Source organism: Aotus nancymaae, unplaced genomic scaffold (assembly GCF_030222135.1).
Source record: "Aotus nancymaae isolate 86718 unplaced genomic scaffold, 86718_ANA_hifiasm-v0.15.2.pri h1tg000011l, whole genome shotgun sequence".
Taxonomy (NCBI): domain Eukaryota; kingdom Metazoa; phylum Chordata; class Mammalia; order Primates; family Aotidae; genus Aotus; species Aotus nancymaae.
The window spans coordinates 32,221,263-32,245,244 of NW_026988422.1; the positions used below are offsets into that span (position 1 = coordinate 32,221,263).

Here is a 23,982-nt window from a genome sequence, read left to right on the forward strand (position 1 = left end):
TTTTTTTTGCTGAACCATTTGCAAGGAAATTGCTGACTGAAGACAAAATTCCCCTAAATATTTAAATGTGGATTTCTAAAGTATACAGGTTGTTACTTTGATTCACATAGATAAGTTACATTAGAAATAGTAGGACCTTCCTGTATTTTTTTTTTTTGTATAGTGCATGTTTTCTTTATTTCAGTTCTCAGTCAAGATTTATTGACCTTAGTGAAATAATTTTGAAATACTCTATTTTATTCTTACTGGAGTAGTTATTCTGGATATGGATGAAATACTAATTATTTTATTTTATTTTTATTTTTTGGTGCCATGACTCGGATGAAATATTCTTTTTTTTTTTTTGAGACGGAGTTTCGCTCTTGTTACCCAGGCTGGAGTTGCAATGGTGTGATCTCAGCTCACCGCAACCTCCGCCCCCTGGGTTCAGGCAATTCTCCTGCCTCAGCCTCCTAAGTAGCTGGGATTACAGGCACGCGCCACCATGCCCAGCAAATTTTTTGTATTTTTAGTAGAGATGGGGTTTCACCATGTTGACCAGGATGGTCTTGATCTCTTGACCTCGTGATCCACCCGCCTCGGCCTCCCAAAGTGCTGGAATTACAGGCGTGAGCCACTGCGCCCAGCCCGAAATATTAATTCTTAACGTATGATCTCAGCTCACTGCAACCTCTGCCTCCTGTGAATCCCAGGAGTGATTCTTCTGCCTCAGCCTCCTGAGAAGCTGGGATTACAGGTGCCTGCCACTACGCCTGCCTACATTTTTGTGTTTTTAGTAGAGACAGGGTTTGACTTTGTTGGCCAGCCTGGTCTCAAACTCCTGACCTCGTGATCTGCCTGCCTTGGCCTCCCAAAGTGCTGGGATTTAAACAATTGTGAGCCACTGTGCCGGGCCACATCTTTTTAATGAAATATTAAAACTTTTAAAAAATACTTACCATTACTTTGGATTCCCTGTCATTATTTTTTTTTTTTACTCTTGTTTTGGGATTTATGCAGTTTTTCTACATGGAAACTTTGATCCACTTATATTTATGTTAGGATATACGGTGAAGTTGGTTCTAATTTTTGTGCAAGATGGCTGCCTCGTGGTACCATTTATTGAATTATCCATTTTCCCCCATGATTTACAAGGTCTTATGTATTTTTAGTTCTAATACTTAAAACATAGCAGTTAGCATAATTATCTAAAAGTAGCCAACTTTGTTCATAGCCTGAAAATGTCTTAGTAATATCATCATGTACTACTACTTTCCCAGAGATTTCTCTCATAGTATTTATCTTGAGATATCTATTTTTGATTAAATGAGCCAGTGATTCTTGGCAGTGGTGTAAATTAAAATACACATCTTTTCCCAGGCATTGGTTGGCCTCTGAAGAGGCCAGAGGGGGATAGGTGGAAGCAATAAAGATCCGTAGGAAGCAGAGTACAAAAATGGTGACTGGAGACAGAGCGTAATGTGGAATAGGGTACCTCGACCTAAATAAGCAAAATAGGAGTTGAAGTATTTTAAACAACATAGATCAAATGATAGTGAGCTAAGTATGTAGAATAATTTATCTTATCCAAAAAGAATATTGAGAAACTTAACAGGAAATTATGAATGACTGAAAACTTTGCAATACAGAAGATTTAGTAATGCTTTTAGAAAATTGATAACTCGTTGCTGCCATCTAGTGCTGCTATTGTCTTTGAAATTTTGCAAAGAAGGGAAATTTTACATACATAGCGTATTTAGTATATGGAATTGTTATTTAAGTTGAATGCAAGAAGTTGTTTAGGTCTTAAGATACAGTAATAAAGGAAATTGTAAGGCAGGGTTCTGAATTTCCTAATTTGATGTAGTATGTATTTTCCTTGTCTCTAGTATGATATATCTGGTAAGTGAAAGCGACAGCATCTTTAATTTTTTTTTTTTCCTGGACCAATGGATAGTGTGTTTTAAGTATAATGTGATTAGCCTATGTGGAGAGGTGACCAGGGCTTGATGAAATAATTTCTCAGTAGAAACATCTTGTGCTTTGTTTACTTTTGTGTACTTTTGCAATAAATGAGCCAAGATACACTGAAAACAGTTGGATTGAGTGGCACTGAGGACATGCCCAGTAATCTAATCTCCTATGCCTCAAACTCTTTCCATCAAAGGTGGAATCGTAGTGACCAGATTAAAAAGCAAGGATGCTGAAGGCTGGATTCCACATTTAAATTCATCTTAGCTTATCTCTCAGATAATTCCAGGGCTTTTGTGACCTGTTTGTGAACCATTTGAACCTTATTTATGTAAACAATCTTCAGATAATACAAAGTGCCATACCTTTTCCAAGTAGAATTACTTGAGATTTAAAGTCGACTTAAAGGAAAATGGAGTATTTTAATTTTTCCAATTTTTAGCTAGATCGACAATCCAAGATTGGTTTGCCTCCATTAAGAGGGTGAAGAGGCATGGTAGCACCTCACACTTATAATGAACAGTTGGAAATAAAACTGACAGGTTTGCTTCTATCCCAACTAGATAGAGTTTTTACTTATTTTTTGTTTTTAAGCTGTGGCTGGGAATGGTGAGAGTGTGAGATAGAGACAAATTTCTGTATCCAAGAAACTTTTTGTCCTTCACGGTGCTATTAAAACCTCAAATTACTTTTCTTGCATCAGGATAGAGCACATGATAAAACAGACAAAAACACATTTTTGGGCAGTAGAAATAACTCAGTAGTTCCAGTTTTGTTTTCTAGATAATACAGGACTTTGGTGATCCTTTGATTAAAAATAGGAATAAGAACCTGAAATGAAAATACCATAGTATATATAATATATATAATAACATACAAATACATTTATCCATGTGTATAATAGAAATTTGAGTGCTACCACTATGTTACCTCTTTTTTTTTTCTTTCTTTTTTTGAGACGGAGTCTCACATTGTTGCCCAGGCTGGAGTGCAGTGGCATGATCTTGGCTTACTGCAACCTCCACCTCGGGTTAAAGCAATTCTGCTTCAGCCTCCCGAGTAGCTGGGATAACAGGCAACCATTACCACACCCAGCGAGTTTTTTTATTTTTAGTAGAGACTGGTTTACACCATGTTGCCCAGGCTTGTCTTGAACTCCTGGCCTCAAGTGATTTGCTCGCCTCGGCCTCCCAAAGTGCTGGGATTATAGGCATGAGCCACCGCGCGCAGCCTAATTTTAGGATTTTAAAGTCTATGCTTTTCAGGACAGAGCTTCTGTGTCGTTCAGTGTAAGTTTAAGAAAGAATTAGACTTAAATAGCACTTAGGGTTCTCATTTGTTGAATAAATTTTTAAAGGATGTGACTAGGTTATACTTCACTTTTGAAGTATACAGAGTACTTCACTTAAGTATACAGAGTACTTAGCCTGTGCTACAGCCTTCTGATTTACAAATAGTGGAAGAAACTGGAATATTTGGAACTGTATATTTGTTTTGAGACAATCTCACTTTGTTACCTAGGCTGGAGTGCACTAGTGTGATCTCGGCTCACTGCATGCAGCCTCCGCCTCCTGGGTTCAAGCAGTTGTCCTGCCTCAGACTCCCAAGGAGCTGGCATTACAGGCACAGGCCCCCACACCTGGCTGATTTTTGAATTTTTAGTAGAGATGGGGTTTCACCGTGTTGGCCACGGTGGTCTGGAACTACTGACCTCAAGTGATCAGCCTGCTTCAGTCTTCCAAAGTGCTGGAATTACAGGCATGAGCCCTTGTGCCCAGCCCCTGCTACTACTACCTTAAATAGCTAGGAGAATTTGAATTGTCCTATCCACTCTTCACAGGATTACTCCAAAGTATAAACCTTTATGTCCAATGAGACAGCCTTATGACCAATGAGACAGCGTTAAATATGACCGTTGTCATTTATTTATATTTATAAAGCCTTAAACTTAAGATTTCTTCTTTTTTTTTTTTCCTAGTTGATAAAATACCAAAATTCTTAGAAAAAACTGAGTTGCTCTAAAACAAAAACCCTCTTTACAGTAACAAATAGGATTTTGCAAGCAAGATTTATGCTGGTATTGTTTGGTTTTGAGGCAGAGTTTTGTATCTCCCGGGCTGGAGTACAGTGACCCCATCTTAGCTCACTGCAACCAACCTTTGAATCCCGGCTCAAGCAATTCTCATGTGTCAGCCTCCCAAGTAGCTGGGATTACAGGCATGTGCCACCTCGCTCGTCTAATCTTTGTATTTTTAGTAGAGATGGGTTTTTGCCATGTTGGCCAGGCTGGTCTTGAACTCCTGGCCACATGTGATCCATCCACTTGGCTTCCCAAAGTGATAGTATTACAGGCATGAACCACCATGCCTGGCCAAGATTTCCACGATAGTATTACAGGCATGAACCACCATGCCTGGCCAAGATTTCCACTTTGGAATAATCCCCTGACAACTAGAAAACCTTCCAGAAGTAAAGGGAGTAACAAGGCAAGAAATGTGATCAAGGATTTTATTTTACTCATTGAAATTGTTGTACAGCTGTAAAAGGATGCCGGCCACCCGCTACATGCAAGAACTGAGGGACTGTTCTTAGGATTTCTAACAAGAGTCTGCATAACATGGTAAAAGCGTTGCTCGAGAAACCACATCGTACTACCTAGAGAGATGGTATTGTTGAAGCATCAGTAACACCACAAAAAGGTATTGCCACTTGTAGGACAAGGTAGTCTTGCCAAAAGATTGCATATGAGGCTGAAAAAGCCTTTGGTACCAGCTTCCAATTTCAGGAATTACAGAAGAATATAGAGAAATTGTACTAAGAGTATGAATCCTGGAAAATACAGACTAGGAAACTACTGGTCAATACCCTGGATTCTTTAGCAGATAAACTTTAATGCAATAGAAGGGGAACTTACCTACAGAAACACTTTAAATGCATCACATTTATTTTTCTGGAAATACTATAATGTCTATGGTTATACTTTAGGCATTAGAGTTTTTTTATTTTTGACAGTCTTGCTCTGTCACCAGGCTGGAGTACAGTGGCAGGATTTCGGCTCACTGCAACCTCCGCCTCCTGGGTTCAAGGGATTCTGCTGCCTCAGCCTCCCGAGTAGGTGGGACTACAGGTGTGTGCCACCACACCCAGCTAATTTTTTAACTTTTAGTAGAGATGGAGTTTCACCATGTTGGCCAGGATGGTCTCGCTCTCTTGACCTCGTGATCCGCCCACGTCGGCCTCCCAGAGTGCTGGGATTAGAGGCGTGAGCCACTGCACCTGGCCTGCCTTACTTTAAAAGTAAGAAAATACTAGTAAAGTCAGACTGGTGGTTAATTTTTGGTGAGAGGAAGAAGAGATTGACAGCGGAATCAGCCCCATAGAGTTTGTTCAGTTAGGATATTTTCCAGGGATGCAACCGTTCTTGCACCTTTACACATTTAAAGTGTCCCTTGTGCTCACTCACTATTGGAGCAAGTAAAAGTTGGAAATTTTAACTGCTTTTCTTAAAATTGGTTCCTTTTGCTTTTTAATAAATACCTGTTGGGTATTTTGGTATTCTGGTATTTCTAACTCATATTCTCCAAGTTCCTTATTTTTTGTTTTATTTCTCCCACCGCAGTTAATGAAACCATATATGCTGGCGATTAGCCTGCCTTTACTGCTTTGCATTTTGGAGTTTTGTTGTAAATGCTGTTTGTAGGATAAGATTGAAAAACTACTCTGCTGTTGCTGCTTCCTTCCAAGAATACCAGTTCTTTTCCTGTATATTTTTTTGTGTTAAACAGTATTGGCTAACATTATCCCTTTATGGAAATTTCATTTAAGGTACCTAGGGTGAAGTGTGACTTAACGTCATTTAGTTATTTCTAAAACTTTGGGAAATGGGCCTCTTACATAAAATTTTAAATAGCAACACTACTAGAATTAAAAGGAAGCTCTGAGGATAGTCTTTGTTACTATTAGTCCCCTGGAGTTGCCCCAAACATGGTGCTCAGCACATGGTTATTAAATATTTGACCCAAAAAATGAATTAATTTGTAGCGACTGTTCATATCTTAGGAGGATACGTTACTAAGAGTGGAATTAATTGGTATTTGTGAGTACATTTGTCTTTACTGTTGCTGCCTCCATCTTGAATTAAAATTCTCATAATTAAGTATGGGTATTTACAGCTATCGTACTAATTTTAGGAAACCTTTTGAAGTTGGGATTAGTATATTTCTAAAATAAGTAGTTGGTGATTTTGGAGCAAATTAAAAAATAAACCATAGGAAAATGAGAAATCATATCTTTAAACTCAGAGATGATAACCATTGCTAGCATCCTTTTACTTGTATTTCTGGATGCTTTTCTACCGAACTTTTCATGTGGGGATCTTTGAGAGAATTATGCCCTGATATACATGAAAAATGCCTTGGGCTGTGAAAGTTGAGAAGATGGTCATTTCAATCCGTTTCTGTTCTGTGTTTCAAAAGGGTATTTCTTTCAGTCACATTTGTATTTTTTGCAAATACCCATTTGGAACATTGGACATCTGTGGTTTGGTGGGTTTTCTCCTTTATATTTAGCATGCTGGTAGCTTACAGAGACCCTCAGCCCTGGTAATTTCTTCTCATTAAACCTGTGGAGATGATATTTTCTATTGCTTGTGAAAAATAATTTCTGAAAACACCTATTGCTTGTAAAAAACAATTTCTGAAAACCAGATTATACCTCTAGTTGTAATAATAGCAAATCTTTTCTTTTCTTTGTTTTTTTTTGTTCTTTTTATTTTTTTAGAGATGGAGTTTCACCATGTTGCCCAGGCTGGTCTTGAACTCCTGACCTCAAGCAATCCACCCGCCTCTGCCTCCCAAAGTGCTGGGATTACAGGCATGAGCCCCTGCGCCCAGCATAATAGCAAATCTTAATAAACTGGCAGTAATATCTGAAACCAGTTAGGCCTTTTTGCAGATTTTTGTTTCATTTCCTCTTAGTGTTTTCAGACTTTCTGGCATACTTAATAGCTGAAAGGCTGCTGGTGGTTTTTAATGGCGACTGTTTGTTAATTTTTATTTCTTAGTCTTACAATATTAATAACTTTTTGTAAAGGTATACTTTAGAAACTAACAAAGACAGACTTTTAAATTTCAGAAAGGTTTGGAAGGAAGTTTGAGCTTTTCAATAGCCTGTTAAATGACTATATTAAGCATCAGAATGGTAGGAGTTGTGTATAAATGAAATGGTGTTATACTACCTGCTTTTTTATATACATATATGTATACATACTAGATGTTTTTATTTTCACATCATCCATGAGAAATAGTTTGTCATGATTCACTTAAGGATTGGAGGATAACATGCTGGAATCTTGAGATTCATCAATACCTTTCAAAGGGTTGAAGTGGTAATTAATCTTAAGAATGTGTTTTTAAATCTTGTAAAAGATTGGGGGTTGGGTTGGGAAGAGGCAGAAGACAAAATGCTAAACGAATGTGAAATAAAATATTTTTGCTTATACAGGACCTAAGATGGTATTGTGACTCACCACATTATTATAGGATTGAGCCCCCATCACATACATAAAGACAGATAATTTTTGGTTTTAAATCTCTGGAAGGTTGTGTATATTTCTTTTGTTCCCCTGATCCTTACTTGATTCATGCTATGTTCCACTGGCTCGTTTTATCATCATCACCATCCGATATTATTAAATGTCTTGTGTTTTAGGTTATATAAAAAGTAGGCTTGGAGTCATTGCAGTCTGTAAAAAGATGGTACAGATATGTATGCATCCAAAGCATACTGCAAATTAATTGAAGTATGTGGAAATAGGTATTTCTAGTGGAAACAAATTGATTCTATTTATTGCCTTTTGAAGAAAATTATACTTGATGGGTAAGTGTAAGCTATCCATACTAATCTAGCTAATGAATGGCTTGGCACAGAATTTGACGTACTGTGTGTATATGTACAGAACCGGTGAAACTCAATAAAAGCAGTGCAAATGAAGATAGAGTTATTGATGGCAGGCAATAGCATGACCTGTAATGTGTGAAATAGCAGAAATTGGTATCAGAGAATGTAGGCAATTCTGATTTGCTTGAGGGCTTAGAGGAAGCTACATGGAATTAATTATGTCCAAGGAAATTATATTACCAATGATCTGCAAGGGAGAATTTTTTTCTCCTGAGACTTTATAGTTTAGTGATGCTATTCAGAGGATGGAGGCTCTGAATTTATTAGCAAATACATATTTAATGCTGTGAGTCCCTGATACTCTGGGCAGTTAACTGAACAGTGGTTCAGAGAGAGTGCAGAAGTTTTTATCAAGGAATATTATTTTTAGCATCTGTTCACCTGAATTTTTTTTTTTTTTTTTTTTTTTTTGCTTTACAGTTTTCGGCTTTGTGAGAAACCTTATCATCAAACACAATGGCCAGCAACGTTACCAACAAGACAGATCCTCGCTCCATGAACTCCCGTGTGTTCATTGGGAATCTCAACACACTCGTGGTCAAGAAATCTGATGTGGAGGCAATCTTTTCGAAGTATGGCAAAATTGTGGGCTGCTCTGTTCATAAGGGCTTTGCCTTCGTTCAATATGTTAATGAGAGAAATGCCCGGGCTGCTGTAGCAGGAGAGGATGGCAGGATGATTGCTGGCCAGGTTTTAGGTAAGGTCTCTATTAAGTGAATTTTTTCATTGATGATATAATTCAGGCCTGAGTTTTTCCATTTAGGGTTTTTTTTTTTTCCTCCTGTCTGTCAAACTGACAGCCTGAGATATTGTGGATATTGTGACTATTACTTCATCCTAGTAAATACATTAGGCTTATAGTTATAATTGGCTAAGTAAAGGATATTCTTCATTGTACCATTTTGTGTAGTTGAGATAGAACAACCCTCAGTTGGAAATCTTGAGTAAGGGGAGCTGGGAATGACACTTCACAATGTAAAAATGTTGCCTAAATGGTTATGTCCTGCCCACAGCAGACTGGAGGAGTCTTCTAGTGTTGGGCACTGGAATCGGACTTTCTCATTGGGGTTTCACTCCTCTACTTTTGAGCCTACTGTATAGTTTGACTGAGTCTTAGATTGTCTTGTGTTTTGTTTTTTTCTTTTTTTGGAGACGGAGTCTCATTGCAACCTCTGCTTCCTGGGTTCAAACGATTCTGCCTCAGGCTCCCAAGTAGCTGGGACAACAGGCCGGTGCCACCATGCCTGATTAGTTTTTTGTATTTTTAGTAGTGATGGGGTTTCACCATGTTGGCTGGGATGGTCTAGATCTCCTTACCTTGTGATCTGCCCACCTCGGCCTCCAAAAAGTGCTGGGATTACAGGCGTGAGCCACCGCGCCCAGCCCTTGTCTTTTAAAATATAATTACAGTTTAGAATACTTATTACCTATGATTTGGTTTATTCAAGCCAGAATCCATTGTTCACATGTGTATTTAATTCATTGTGCTAGATGCCTTTTTTTTTTTTTTTTGAGACGGAGTCTCCTCACTCTGTCATCAGGCTAGAGTGCAGTGGCACCATATCGGCTCACTGCAACCTCTGCCTCCCGGGTTCAAGCAATTCTCCTGCCTCAGCCTCCCAAGTAATTGGGACTACAGGTGGGTGCCACCACGCCAAACTAATTTTTGGAATTTTAGTAGAGAGTGTTTCACCGTGATGGCCAGGCTGGTCTCAAACTCCTGACCTCAGGTGATCCACCTACCTCGGCTTCCCAAAGTGCTGGGATTACAGGCATGAGCTACCATGTCCGGCCAGATGTCTGTTTTAACTTTTCATTTTATGTGTGCTTTGTGCCTCAGTTTCAAAAGAAACATACCTCTGCTTTTACCAAAATTAAGATGATTATTTTTCAATTTTATATTTGTGATTCTGTTTATTCTTGGTATATTTTCTGTAAATATGGACTCAAAGTATGGTAGCTTAGAGTAACATGAAATTTCTTTGATAATGTTCTATAACCAAACAGATAACATAATTTGGGTCTGTTTCATTGTTATTACATCTTACGGATTGCTTTTTCAGAAATTCTATCTTTAGTTTTAGAAAACTTTATATGGTTTTGAAGTCAAAATTGTAAATGAGGTTAATGTACCAAAACCTGAAGGTTATTCATGTATTGGTGTTCAGCACATGGACAATATGAGCCAGTGAGGCTCATTTTAATAAAAGCAGTATATATTAAAATTGAGTTACTGTTTACTGAGTAGTTTAGACCAGGTCGGTGAAAAACTGAATTTTGGAGAGTTTTTGGCTTTCTGATACGGCTTTTTTCTTTTTTTGGAGACAGAGCTTCACTGGAGTGCAATGGTGTGATCTCAGCTCACCGCAACCTCCGCCTCTCAGGCTCAAGCAATTCTGTTGCCTCAGCCTCCTGAGTAGCTGGGATTACAGGCACCCACCACCATGCCTGAATAATTTTTTGTATTTTTAGTAGAGACAGGGTTTCACCATGTTGACCATGGCTGGTCTTGAACTCCTGACCTCAGGTGATGCGCTCACCTCAGCCTCCCAGAGTGTTGGGATTACAAGCGTGAGCAACCACGCCCAGCCCTGATAGGCTTTTTAGAACAAAGAAAAGATGAATTCTTGTTTGGTGTAGACAGTGGTGGCAGGATAGGTAGCTGGGAATAGGTGTTACAAATTATATTTGAAAACTAGGATTGTTTCCCTTTATTCCTTTCATTATTTTGTGTGTGTGTATGTGTGTAAAGGTTGTTTACTTAAGCAATTAATTAATCACAAAGCAATTTTTAACCCAGGATATTTTATGTACAGTACAGCCAATCCTTACCTACAAGGAAAACCCAAATTTGCCTCTGAGTATGATTTGAGGGTGTCACACTTCAACTATATTAATTCATGAATTGCCATATATTTTATTCTAATATATTTCATTTTAATATATTTGTAATTTAGAATGAACTGAACCATTTCTCGAAAGGCAATCATTGATAGTTTTCTCCTGTAATAGTAACTGAGTGTGCAGTGCCTTGAATGGCGAGAGTTAAGTTAAAGTGGGTTATGAGGGCGGAGAGTACCAAAGATAGACTTAATGTTGTGTCTCAGGACACTTTAATGGTACAGAACAGAGCACAAAGAAAAGGAAGATGAAGTCCTAGACTTGTAACAATTTGTGAGCCTTTTTAATGTTAAAAGGAGACATGAAGCTAAGCATAGTATGGTAGCTCATACTGTAATTCCAGCACATTGGGAGGCCAGTGCAGATCACTCAACCCCCAAGAGTTTGTCTATGAAAAATACAAAAATTAGCCAGGCGTGGTGATCCCTGCTATTTGCGAGTCTGAGGTGGGAGGATTACCCAAGCTCACTGTAGTGAGCCATTACTGCATCTCTGCTCTCCAGCCTGTGTGACGTGAGACCCTGTCTCAAAAACAAAAAAGGAAAGATGAGATACATTGTTCCATATTTTCTGATTTATGTGTCTGTGTACAATTCTAAACGTTGTAGTTTGTATTAGCTGGGCTTGTTGGTGCCTGCCTGTAGTCCCCTTACTTGGTAGGCTGAGGCAGGAGAATCACTTAAACTGGTAGATGGAGGTTGCAGTGCTGCACTCCAGCCTGGGCGACAAAGCGAGACTCTGTCTCAATAATAAAAAATTAAAAAAAAATAAACTTTGTTGTTTTACTTGGATACAAAGTTGTCATTAAACTTTTTGCTTTTGTTTTTCAGATATTAACCTGGCTGCAGAGCCAAAAGTGAACCGAGGAAAAGCAGGTGTGAAACGATCTGCAGCGGAGATGTACGGGTCAGTAACAGAACACCCTTCTCCGTCCCCTCTACTCAGGTCCGGAACTTTATTATTTATAACTGCATTGTGTCCATTAGTGGGCATCTCTCTATCTGTTTTCTGGATGTTGGGAGGGTTAAGTGTGCTGTGTTTTATTTGTGTATAAATAAGGTTTTATTATTTTTGCGTTAATAGTCTCTTTTTTTGCCCTAGGAAAAATTTCTAGAGAATTAAAAATCCCTGAAGTTTTTGCTATTAATATTTAAGAATAGTTTGATACTTATAGCATAACCTGAAATACTTCTATGGAATTGTTGAGCTGTTAAGACACTAGAGAGAAGAAAGGGAAGAAGGGAGTGGTATAAGGATGTTGGATGTTTAGTTAACCGTTCTGTTTTTCAGTGTTCTTATTTTAGCTATGTCGTATGTGGAAATCTTAGTGAATTTTAACCTGAATTACCAGTTTGACCACTACATGTCTAGTGGTCTCAGGTGATTGCAATTGAGTGATTTATTGTATGAATGTTTGGGGATCATTCAGTGCTAACCATGTTGATCTATTTGTTGTGGTTTATTTGGCATGGTTCTCCCCTCACCTACTGTTATGAATTAGTAGCAACATTTCCAAATTAACGCTCTTTGGTATTTATTTTTCAGCTCGTCTTTTGACTTGGACTATGACTTTCAACGGGATTATTATGATAGGTATGTTAAGTGTTTTGTCATTCTACTGAATAGCTATTTAGTGAGAATCATTTTGTTTTTCTAGTTTGTGGTGATGAGCATCAATGATGTTTTCAAACATCTTCCCTTTCCTCTACAACAAAAAATACCTGTTTCTAAATGATTAAGTAGATTATTAGGTAGGGTGATAGTGATGTTAATGCATGATTTCATGATGTCAGGAGGTACAGGTTTTCTGGATCACTTGTTTTCACCTTCCTTCTTGAGATGAGTCAGTCTTAAAAGTAAGGACTTTCTGGCTTGCCTGATGCTGAAATGGGGCTTACTAGCTGATCCATGTCCTGTCCTCTTCATTATTTTCCTATTGCTCGTGCATCACATAATGTTTCTATCAATGCCAGATCGCATATACAATGGTGGTGCCATAAGATTGTATTATTTCCAATATTTAGATATGTGAGTAGTTACCATTGTGTTAAAATTGCTTAAAGTATTCAGTACAGTAACATGGTGTACGGGTTCGTAGCCTAGGAGCAATAGGCTATAACATGGCCAAGGTTTGTGTAAGTACACTCTGATGTTTGCACAGTGATAAGAATGCCTAGTGATGGATGCATTTCTCAGAACTTAAACCCATTGTTAAGCAACACATGGCTGTAATTGCCACCTAACTTGTCATGATAGATCACAGCAAAACCATAAAAAATGATTCCTGCCAGGTGCAGTGGCTCACGCCTTTAATCCCAGCACTTTGGGTGGCTGAGGCGGGCAATCACCTGAGGTCGGGAGTTCACGACCAGCCTGGTTAACATGATGAAACCCTGTTTCTACTAAAAACACAAAAAATTAGTTGGCTGTGGTGGTGCACACCTGTTATCCCAACTACTCAGGAAGCTGAAACAGGAGAATCGCTTGAAACCTGGGAGGTGGAGGTTGCAGTGAGCCTAGATCAGCTTGAGCAACAAGAGCGAAACTCAAAAAAAAAAAAAAAGATTACTAGCTTTAAAAATCCTGTAGTCTCACATGCCAACTGTAGGGAACCAAAAAAAAAAAAAAATCCTATAGACTTTGAGCTTCCCAGGTATACAAAATAGGAGACGATAATACCATGCTAGTTGCTTCAGGAGTTAATACGAAGTTAGTGTTGATTTGTACAGCAGATTGTAAATAGTAGTTGTAGGGATGGAGGTGATAGAGTTCTTAAAAAAAAAAGATTGGAGTAATGATTATGATGTGTGCCTTCAGAACACATTAGTATTTTTTTAGAGTCATAAGAAATGTATTTGAAAGCTGTGTGAATAGGAACTGGGTTATGGGTGGCTTTGAGTGATAGATTTAGAACTGATAGCAAATACCAGGAAATAGAATGATGTGCTAAAGAGTTACCCCACTGACATTCTGATACATCAGTCTCAGTTAACATTGACGAAAATGTTAGACTTACTTGGATTGTCATTTTTAAACTAATGCAGAATGTGTAAGTGTATGGAGCAAACTGTTGTATGCAATACACTTTTAAAATGCAATATATAAAGCATAGTACCTTATGTATATGAAACATAGTACCACTGTTCGTCTTGGAATGCCAGTATTCCAGTCATTAATATTTTAATGTTATTCCTGTATATGACAATTCAGTTTGATTTTGGAATAAAAATTATTGATTGTTGGAATAAAAATTATTGATTGGGGAATATAACATTTGAACTGAGTTAGTCATGCATGGGAGTTGTGTAAAGGAATCAAGTCAGCTGTTAAATACTGTAAAGTATACACTGAAAGTGTCAGACATGAAAGTATACATTCTGTGTTTGAGAAATACCTTATAGAATATGGTAGCTAGTCATTAAAAGGCTACAAGAGTAAGTCCAGAAAAAGAATTTTGATCTACGTTGTAAAGGGCCTTGAATGCCATATTAAGATGGTATGGTTGAGTATCCTTAATGCATCATCAAATGGTTTCTTCACTTGACATTTGTGATTTTCTCAGATTTTTTTTTTTTCCCAGGTTCAAGCGATTCTCCTGCCTCAGCCTCCCGAGTAGCTGGGATTACAGGCATGTGCCACTACGCCCGGCTAATTTTGTGTTTTTAGTAAAGACAGGCTTTCTACTAAAAAAAGTATATAAGTGACTGGAGTATGCAATCCTATCATTAGAGGTTTCAGAGTGCTGTTACTACTCCATAGCTAAATATATGTGTCACTGTGTTAGTGGATCAGAAATAGATAAATACATCAAGAACTCACAGGTCAAAGATAATACATGAACAATGATTGAGTTGTGAAGGGCCCTGATGTGTTTCAGGAGCAGCTAGCTGTAATAGAAAATTGTAAGTGATGGTTGTAAAGGGCTTTGTATGACATGTTCAGGAATTGTGTCCTATAAATGATATTTTTGAAACAGCCCTTTGGCTAGAAAAGGGAAACTGGAGAAAAAAAGATAACATTAAATATTTAACATTGTAAATGTTGAAATGGAGAGGATGTTGGGAGAATTTCTGTGGTGGGAGTATAGGTGTGAACCACTGGCGCCTGGCTGGACTTAAATAATATTTCTTTCTTAGTATTTCTTTAGACTAGTTTCTTATTGTATCCTGGACTCGTTGAGTAGGTGGGAGATACTTATTTGTAGGAGAAGCAGAGGCATTTGAGCCTGGATCAGTCTGCTGTATGACTCAGAATTGAGTGGTGGTCTGATTTCATTTTTACCCAAGACTAAGGTATCCTGTGGTGTTTTACGAATCTACTTGAGAGCATTCTTCAGGTAGATTTTGTCAGCCTCCTTGGCGTTGTTTTTTCTTTCCTTAATTTAGCTTTACTGAGATTTAATATTCTATACAATTCATCCATTTACAGTGTTCGGTTCACTTCAGTAAATTCAGAGTTGTGCGATTAGGACCATGATCTAATTTTAGATCATTCTGTCACGCTAAAAATAAATTCTTTCTGTATAGATTTGCCTATTTTGGGCATTCATATAAATGGAATCATATAATATGTATTGTGACTGGCTTTGTCCACTTAGAATATTTTCAAGGTTCATCTATGTTGTACTATGTATCAATACTTTTTTCATTTTATGGATTTTGTTTATTCGTTAGTAGATGTACATTAGAGTTTTTTTCTACATGTTAATGATGCTATGAAGATTGGTATGCAAACTTTTGTATGGTCATGTGTTTTCATTTCTTTTACGTATGTATCTAGGAGAGTTGCTGGGTTGTATGGTGATTAATATGGTCAGCCTTACCAACAGCCAAACTGTTTACCAAAAGTGGCTGTACCCTTTTTTTTTGAGATGGAGTTTAACTCTTATTACACAGATTGGAGTGCAATGGCATGATCTCTGCTCACTGCAGCCTCCGCCTTCTGGGATCAGGCAATTTTCCTGCCTCAGCCTCCTGAGTAGCTGGGACTACAGGCGTGAGCCACCATGCTCAGCTAATTCTTGTATTTTTAGTACAGACGGGGTTTCACTGTGTTGGCCAGGATGATCTCGATCTCTTGACCTCCGAGCCACTGCACCCGTTGGGCTGTACCCTTTTATATTGCCAACAATCGTGGAAGTTTCCAATTCGTCCACTTACGTTCATACCTGTATTTTGTTTTTATCCATTCTAGTCTAGTGAGAGTGTAGCAGGATCTGTCAGGTTTTAATTACGTTTTCTTTAAAAATACTGAATGTGTTTCCATGTGCTTTCCAGCCATTTGTTTACTCTTCGACAAATGTATTCAGATTCTTTGTCCATTTTTATATTAGGTTGTTTTGTTGTAGAATTCATTATATATTTTGGAAACAAGACTCAGGGTACAACATCTGATAGTGACTTTTTAAAATTTTTAATGGTTTCTTAAAATTTCACCATCCTGGTATATATGAGAGATATGTAACTGTCCATTTGTACTAAGGCTGTTGAGCAGAATTTTTAAGGATTATGGGTTTCTAATAGACTGAGTAAATTATAGAATACTGCACTCTGGAAATTGTTTATAAGCGGTACATGGATGTCTGTGGAGACAACAGACTAGAACGGTGCTGTTAAATAGAACTTTCATGTTAAGTGCAGTAGCCATACGTGACTAGTGATTTGGACTGGGGATAGTTGCAGATCAAGAATGCTGCAAAAATCAGTTTTACTGGGTAGAGTGAGTCTAGAATTGCATAAGGTATAAGAAATGTAATGACTTAAAGCCTACTTTAAAGGAAGGAAATAACCCAGACTGCAGTTTTAGAGCGAATCTTAAATGTTTAAAGAGTAAATAGGAGAAAGTCATCTGTAGAAATAAATTTTTGTTTGTGATTTCCTTACAGCAAGCGTATGATAGCAGCTCCAAATGCACATTCATCACGGGCACAGCTGGATTTTTTTTTTTTTTTTTTGAGACAGTATCTGACTCTGTCACCCAGGCAAGAGTGCAGTGGGATAATATTGACTCATTGCACCCTTTGCCTCCTGGGTTTAAGGGATCCTCCTGCCTCAGCCTCTCCTGAGCAGCTGGCAATATAGGCACGCCATCACGCCTGGCTAATTTTCTGTAGTTTCAGTAGAGATGGGGATTCATCATGTTGCCTAGGCTAGTCTCGAACTCCTGATCTCAAGTCAAGTGATAGGCCTGCCTCAGCCTCCCAAAGTGCGGGGATTACAGGCATTAGCTGCTGGGCCTGGCCAATAGTTGAATCTTTCTTGAAAATAGATTTAAGTTTTTGGTAAAGTATGATGTTCAACTTTTATCTGATTTTTTGTTGGGAAATCCTTTGCATTCATGTTTATCAAGCTAGAAAATCAAAACACCAATCCTCTGGCTTTTAAGCTATTTTATAGATAATTTGGTTTGTTACACATTGTTGATTGTGTGATTTATGGACAATTATTTCCTGGAAGCCAGTCGGGAACATTATTTACTCAACAAATACTGGTTATAATCCTGCTGTGAGGTGTTGTACATAGCAAGAATAGTATGATAAGAAATAGAGGCCAGGTTCAGTGGCTCACGCCTATAATCCCAGTGCTTTGGAAGCCCGCAGTGGGCGGATAGGTCAGAAGTTCGAAACGAGCCTGCCTAACATGGTGAAACCTCGTGTCTATTAAAAATACAAAAACTCAGCCAGTTGTGGTAGCACGGGCCTGCAATCCCAGCTACTCCGGAGGCTGAGGTTGGAGAATTGCTTGAACCCGGGAGGCAGAAGTTGCAGTGAGCTGAGATCGCACCACTGTTTTCCAGCTTGGGCAACAAGAGTGAAACTTCATCTCAAAAAAGAAAGAAAAAGTTGGCCTTAGAGAAAAGGGTGGGTTTAAGACATTATGTGAAGCATAAGGCATAGTAGTCTTTAGCTTTTACTTTGAACGAGATGGGAAGCTATTTGAAGAGGAATGAGATCACTCTTAACTGAGAGTAGATAATGGGTGACAGATTTATCCAGACAAGCAGTCATTTTTGGTAGGACCAGGGAAATGACAACGGGAGTGATTAAAAGTACCATAGATGGATTTTGAAGGTGATGGTGAGAAATTTGCTTATAATGTGAGGCCTGAGAAGAGGAATCAAAGATGTAGCCAACCTTTTTGTGCTAGACAACTGGAATCATGGAATTTTCAGTGACACTGATTGGGAGGAGCTAGGGTGAGGAGCAAATATCGTAGATCAGTTGTAGACATGTTAAAGTTGATCCACTTGGATAGAGGTTAAGCAGTTGTTTATGTGGTTCTAAGGGAGTCATCTGCTTTAAAGCTTATAAAAAACCGCAATACTGGATGAGTGGAAACAGAAAATGAGATTTTGGGAGTACTGTGACCTTTAAAGAATGGGGCGACGAGGAAAAAATGAGCAAAGAACATTGAAAATGCCAAAATGGAAAAAGTAGGACAAAACTCAGAAGCATGAAGTATCCTGGAAGCTGTATGAATATATATCAAAAGAGTAGAGAGGTGAATGAACTTGTCACATGTCATTAATAGTTCAAGTAATATAAGAATTTAGAAAATGTCGTTTTGAATTAGCAGTGTCATTGGTGACCTTTGACAAAGGTAAAGTGAATGGGAAGATAGAAATGAGAGGCAGCATAGAAAACATACAGTAAAATTCACTCTTGGTGTACAATTCCTATATCAGATTTGATCTACAAAATGCATGGTCATATAGCCATCACTATAATCAAGATAGAAATAGTTCCCAACGCTCTGAAATGCACCTTTTTCTTCAGCCACTTTTCCGTCACTCTATTCCCCAGCAATCATACCTGTTTTTATAGACAACTCCTTAAAAGGAATTTTACTGTAAGTGTAAGGATAGCTTTTTACTCTAGTGATCTAGCTTGATAAAATTGAGAATGCTGGAATGAATGGGCGTATGTTCTTTAAAATACTGTTAACATAATTTCAGCTTTTTTTAAATTTTAAAAATACAGGATTTTTTTTCTTAATACAGACCTGATCTCTCAGGCTGGTCTCAAACTCCTGCCTTAACCTTTCAAAGTGTTGGGATTACATATGAGAGCCACTGTGTGTGGCTCAATTTCAGGTTTTTTTATTGAGAGTTTTGCTTTGTCTCCCAGGCTGGAACGCAGTGGTGTGATCTTGGCTCACTTCAAACTCTGCCTCCCAGGTTCAAGCAAGTCTTGTGCCTCAGCCCTGAGTAGCTGGGACTACAGGTGCACAGAGTCAACGCCCAGCTGATTTTCTTTTTTGTATTTTAGTAGAGACTGGGTTTTACCATGTTGGCCAGGCTGGTGTTTAATTCCCAACATCAGGCTATCCACCTACCTTGGCCTTCCAAAGTGCTTGGATTACAGGCTTGAGCCACCGTGCCCAGCCTGAATTTCAGTTTTCGAAAAAGTCAAAATAGGGCCGGGTGCGGTGGCTCACGCCTGTAATCCCAGCACTTTGGGAGGCCAAGGTGGGTGGATCACGAGGTCAAGAGATCGAGACCATCCTGGTCAACATGGTGAAACCTCGTCTCTACTAAAAATGCAAAAAATTAGGTGGGCATGGTGGCGCCTACCTGTAATCCCAGCTACTCAGGAGGGTGAGGCAGGAGAATTGCCTGAACCCAGGAGGCGGAGGTTGCGGTGAGCCGAGATCACGCCATTGCACTCCAGCCTGGGTAACAAGAGTGAAACTCCTTCTCAAAAAAAAAAAAAAATCAAAATAGCACCACACTGTCAGTTTAAAAGTTTATCTTTGGTAAAGGTCCACACTGACATGGTAGTATGTGTATTGTTGAATATCATGACAAATGAGTAATGTTAAAATTCTTTGGGGCTGGGCATGGTGGCTCATGCCTATAATCACAGCACTTCAGGAGGCTGAGGCTGGTGGATCACTTGTGAGGTTCAGGAGTTCACAAGCAGCCTGGCTAACATGGTGGAACCCCATCTCTACTAAAATTACAAAAACTATCTGGGCTTGGGAGCATGTACCTTTAATCCAAGTTACTTGGGAGGCTGAGGAATATACAGAAGCAAATCTAGGGATTTTTTCCACACCTTAAAGCAGTCTTGGATCCAGTCAGGTTTCTGTATTGAGGATGGATGTAGGACTCAGGCAACCGGCATATTATAGACTAGATTCTTTTTGACTCAAAGTTTTCAGGTGCCTTTTCAAATTGTCTTCCCATGAAATGTCTAGTTTTATGTGAAGATAGTTTCTGAATGAAACCATAAAGACACCATTTTTTCCCCGTAATATGCAACTTTCAATATTTTAAAATGTCAAATTTTACTTCTTAAAATAAGCGTGTGTATTTAATGTATTTGTTTCCTCTTTCTAAGTAGTCAGTGGAACCATTTTCAATGAGATGTCTTAGAATTTGCAAAAATATTCCTAAATACTAATGTTTTAACTCTTTCTGATAGAATATTACAGAACCAATTATTGATTGATGCCATTGGCTCAATACTGGAGCTTTAGATACCTGTTCTTTTCAGTAGGGATGTATGTCGTGTTAACGCATATCAGTGACCTTTGGACAGGATTAACCAACAGTGTGGTAATAACCTGTTTTCCATTTTTTCCCCCCTCAGTTACCAGAACTACATTTCGTTTATTATGTTAGGGTTTCCCCATGTGGTGAATGACCTTGTATATTGTATAGCTCCAGTGGTGAACAAATTTAATCCTTTTATATTTTAAATGAGTGGTGCTTGCAGTTGATAGTATCTAGTTTAACTGGTACTTGACTCGCCAAGACAGCATGTTTGTGGTGAAGTACTTGGCAAATAACATTAGAAACCATCTCTTTCAGTTTAGAAATAAAACACAAGCTACAAAAACTTCGCTGGTAATTTTTTTTTTTTTTTTGAGACAGAGTCTCACTCAGTCCTTCAGGCTGGAGTACAGTGGCGCGATCTCGGCTCACTGCAACATCCGCCTCCTGGGTTCAAGCAATTCTCCTGCCTCAGCCTCCTGAGTAGCTGGGATTACAGGCACACGCCAACACACCTGGCTAAGTTTTGTATTTTTAGTAGAGACAGGATTTCACCAGATTGGTCAGGCTGATTTCGATCTCTTGACCTCGTGATCAGCCCGCCTCGGCCTCCCAAAGTGCTGGGATTATAGGTGTGAGCCAGCACCCGGCCTAGTTGATACAATTTTAAACACAAAAGCGAAAATTCCAACTGTGTTACAGTTTTTATTATTTTGGGTCACATTTTGACATACTGTTTTAGTTATTTTTGAGACAGTGTCTCGCTCTGTCACCCAGACTGGACTTCAGTGGCACAACCTTGGCTCACCGCAACCTCTGCTTCCTGAGTTCAAGCTATTCTCCTGCCTCAGCTTCCAGAGTAGCTGGGATTACAGGCTCATGCCACTCCGCCCGGCTAATTTTTGTGTTTTTAATGGAGATGGGGTTTCATCGTGTTGATGAGGCTTATCTTGAACTCCTGACCTCGTGATCCTTCCGCCTCAGCCTCCAAAGTCCTGGGATTACAGGTGTCAGCCACAATGCCTAGCCTATATTTAGATTTTAGCGTAAACTTAAACTTTTTTTTTTATCAGTTTTTAAAACCTACATAGTTACAGGTTTGAGGTAGATGGCTCTCAATTGTTAGTTCATTTAGTACTTACTGGAGCTAGACTGGGAAATACTACTTCGGCCCTCTTAATTTTTGTTTTGAGACGGAGTTTCGCCCTGTTAACCAGGGTGGAGTGCAGTGGTGTGATGTTGGCTCATTGTGACCTCCGCCTCTGGGGTTCAAGTGATTCTTGTCCCTCAGCCTCCTCAGTAGCTTGGATTACAGGCATGGGCCACCACACCTGGCTAATTTTTTTTGTATTTTTAGTAGAGATGGGGTTTCACCATGTTGGTCTAGCTGGTCTCCAACTCCTGGCCTCAAAAGTAGCTGCCCAACTTATCCTCCCAAAGTGCAGGGATTATAGGCGTGAGCCACCCAGTTAGGCAAAACAGATTATTTCAATCTGTTCACATTTTAAAGATAAGAATCAGATATGGTTTATTAAGTATATTCATTTACCAGATGACAGCTTTATTAATAGGTTAACTTTTAGTTTTTTTCTACTCTTGTGTAGTATTGACATGTATTAGGTTTATTGAGACCCAGGAAATGGCAGTATGTTAATATCTAATGTCTTATGGTCAGAATATTCATTTGAGAAGCTTCCTTTGAAAACTTGCCTTTATTAAGTGTCTTGTAATGTTTTTACTTTGGAGATTGTGGTAGACATTTTTGTTTTTATTTTTTATTCTTATTTTTTGAGAGACAAAAGTTTTTTTCTGTCGCTCAGGCTGGAGTACAATGGCTCGCTGCAACCTCTGCCTCTTGAGTTCAAGCAGCTCTTGTGCCACAGCCTCCTAAGTAGCTGGGATTACAGGCGTATGCCACTACACCCACTAATTTTTGTATTTTTAGTAGAGATGGGGTTTCACCATGTTGGGCACACTGGTCTCAAACTGCTGACCTCAAATGATCTGCCTCAGCCTCCCCACATGCTGGGATTACAGACCTGCTTCTGCATGCAGCTGGCATGTTTTTGTCTTGTGGGGAGTGGGGTGGAGTCTCGCTCTATCTCCAAGGCTGGAATGCAGTGGCACAATCTTGCGTCACTGCAGTCTCTGCCTCCTGAGTAGCTGGGATTACAGGTGGGTGCCAGCACACCCAAGCTAGTTTTTGTATTTTTAGTAGAAATCGGTTTTCACCATGTTGATCAGGGTGGTCTCAAACTCAACCTTATGAGCCACCGTGCCTGGCTGGTGTGTTTTGTTTTATTTTGTTCAGGTAATTATGTCTCTAGAATGTTTTATTTCAAGTGGTAATCACCTTTAATCTTACCAAATTTTATACCAACACTTACAATCCAGTTTGATTTTGGGTGCAGTCATAATTCTAGAGTTTAGTCCTTGTTCCTCTGGTAAAAGACTTTAGGCTTAATTAGCAAGGAATTAGCACCTATTGTTGCCTTATGATTTATTGTATAGCTTTCTCATACTGAGAATTGCTACTTTTTAGCTGCTGCTTGAAGCAGTCATACTGAGCTTAATATGTATCCCTTTTACCTTCAAAGTTATTACAGTTTTTTTTTAACTGTTTTCACACTCATCCTCTTCAACATTTTTCGAGGCAAGGACTACTTCCTCAGATGTGAGAGAGAGTCCATTTCTGCCTGAGCAGCATTTTGGGTAACTAAAAGCCCTTTCAACCCTACTGGTTGAAATATTTTGAAAATATTTTTCTTCAGAACAGTAAAGAATTTGACTCCTGTGTTAATGGTTCTGTTATAGATTTAAAACAAAACTGTATTACTTGCTTCACTTTGGTTATGGTCAGATGAAATAATATGTTTTAAAAGGAAATGCCAGTGACAGTATGGAGCTAGCTAGCTAGCTAGCTAGCTTGTTGGTTTAGATATGGGTGCCAGTGAGGGTTAGTGGCTTAGGCATTAAATTAGGTATTTATATCCAATTGGACTGGGGCTTAATTAAGCTCAGTTTAATGCTCATGGATATCAATAAATCATTTTGATTTACCTCCAGAAATTGTCTTTATGTAGTTTGGTTTTGTGTAAGTGTTACCTTGCACAAAAGATGTGATGTGGTTTCTAAACACTGATAGTTTATAGTTTCTATATCATTATACTTTGAAGATTTTGGTCAAAAAGACTAAAAGCTTTATGTCAAAATGTGAAGGTAGTAGTGATAATAAAAAGTTACTCAGTATCTTTTTATGTTTATTCCCATGAATGGATTAAACTAACAGATTAACTATATAGTTAATACTTACTTTTTTTTTTTTGAGACCGTGTTGCTCTTTCCCCAGGATCCAGTGCAGTGGTGCAGTCATGGCGCTGTCACCTCCTGCGCTCAACAAGTCTTTCTACCTCCACTTTCCTTGCTCCCTATTAACTTAGGAAAATGTTCCTGTTCATAGGCTCTCCCAAGAGGAGCTTAAATATTGCTTTGTTAAAATAGTATGGAAACACTTTTAGGTTGACAGGGGAGAGAATTAGCAATGAGATGTTGTAAATGTTTTCACTACAGGAAGATTGGAGACATTATATAACTGCAAAAACTCACCACCGTTGTATACAGATAAATAAGTGGTAGAATCATAAAATTTTAATGTTCTCGACTATATCACATTTGTTT

General features: G+C 38.7%; 1 protein-coding gene across 10 annotated transcripts in view; it reads left to right on the plus strand.

Annotated features, from left to right (window-relative positions):
• Positions 1–23,982, plus strand: part of HNRNPC (heterogeneous nuclear ribonucleoprotein C) — a 56,806-nt gene that overhangs the window by 19,125 nt on the left and 13,699 nt on the right. For 6 of the 10 annotated variants that reach the window (XM_064374782.1, XM_064374783.1, XM_064374786.1 and 3 more), the window contains 4 exons: positions 8,329–8,605; positions 11,640–11,754; positions 12,355–12,402; positions 14,390–14,437. In XM_064374782.1, coding sequence (XP_064230852.1) covers positions 8,365–8,605; positions 11,640–11,754; positions 12,355–12,402; positions 14,390–14,437 — 452 coding nt within the window. In that variant the 5' untranslated portion in view covers positions 8,329–8,364. The remainder of the gene's footprint in view (positions 1–8,328; positions 8,606–11,639; positions 11,755–12,354; positions 12,403–14,389; positions 14,438–23,982) is intronic. The other 4 variants (XM_064374790.1, XM_064374791.1, XM_064374788.1 and 1 more) reach the window with 3 other exon arrangements.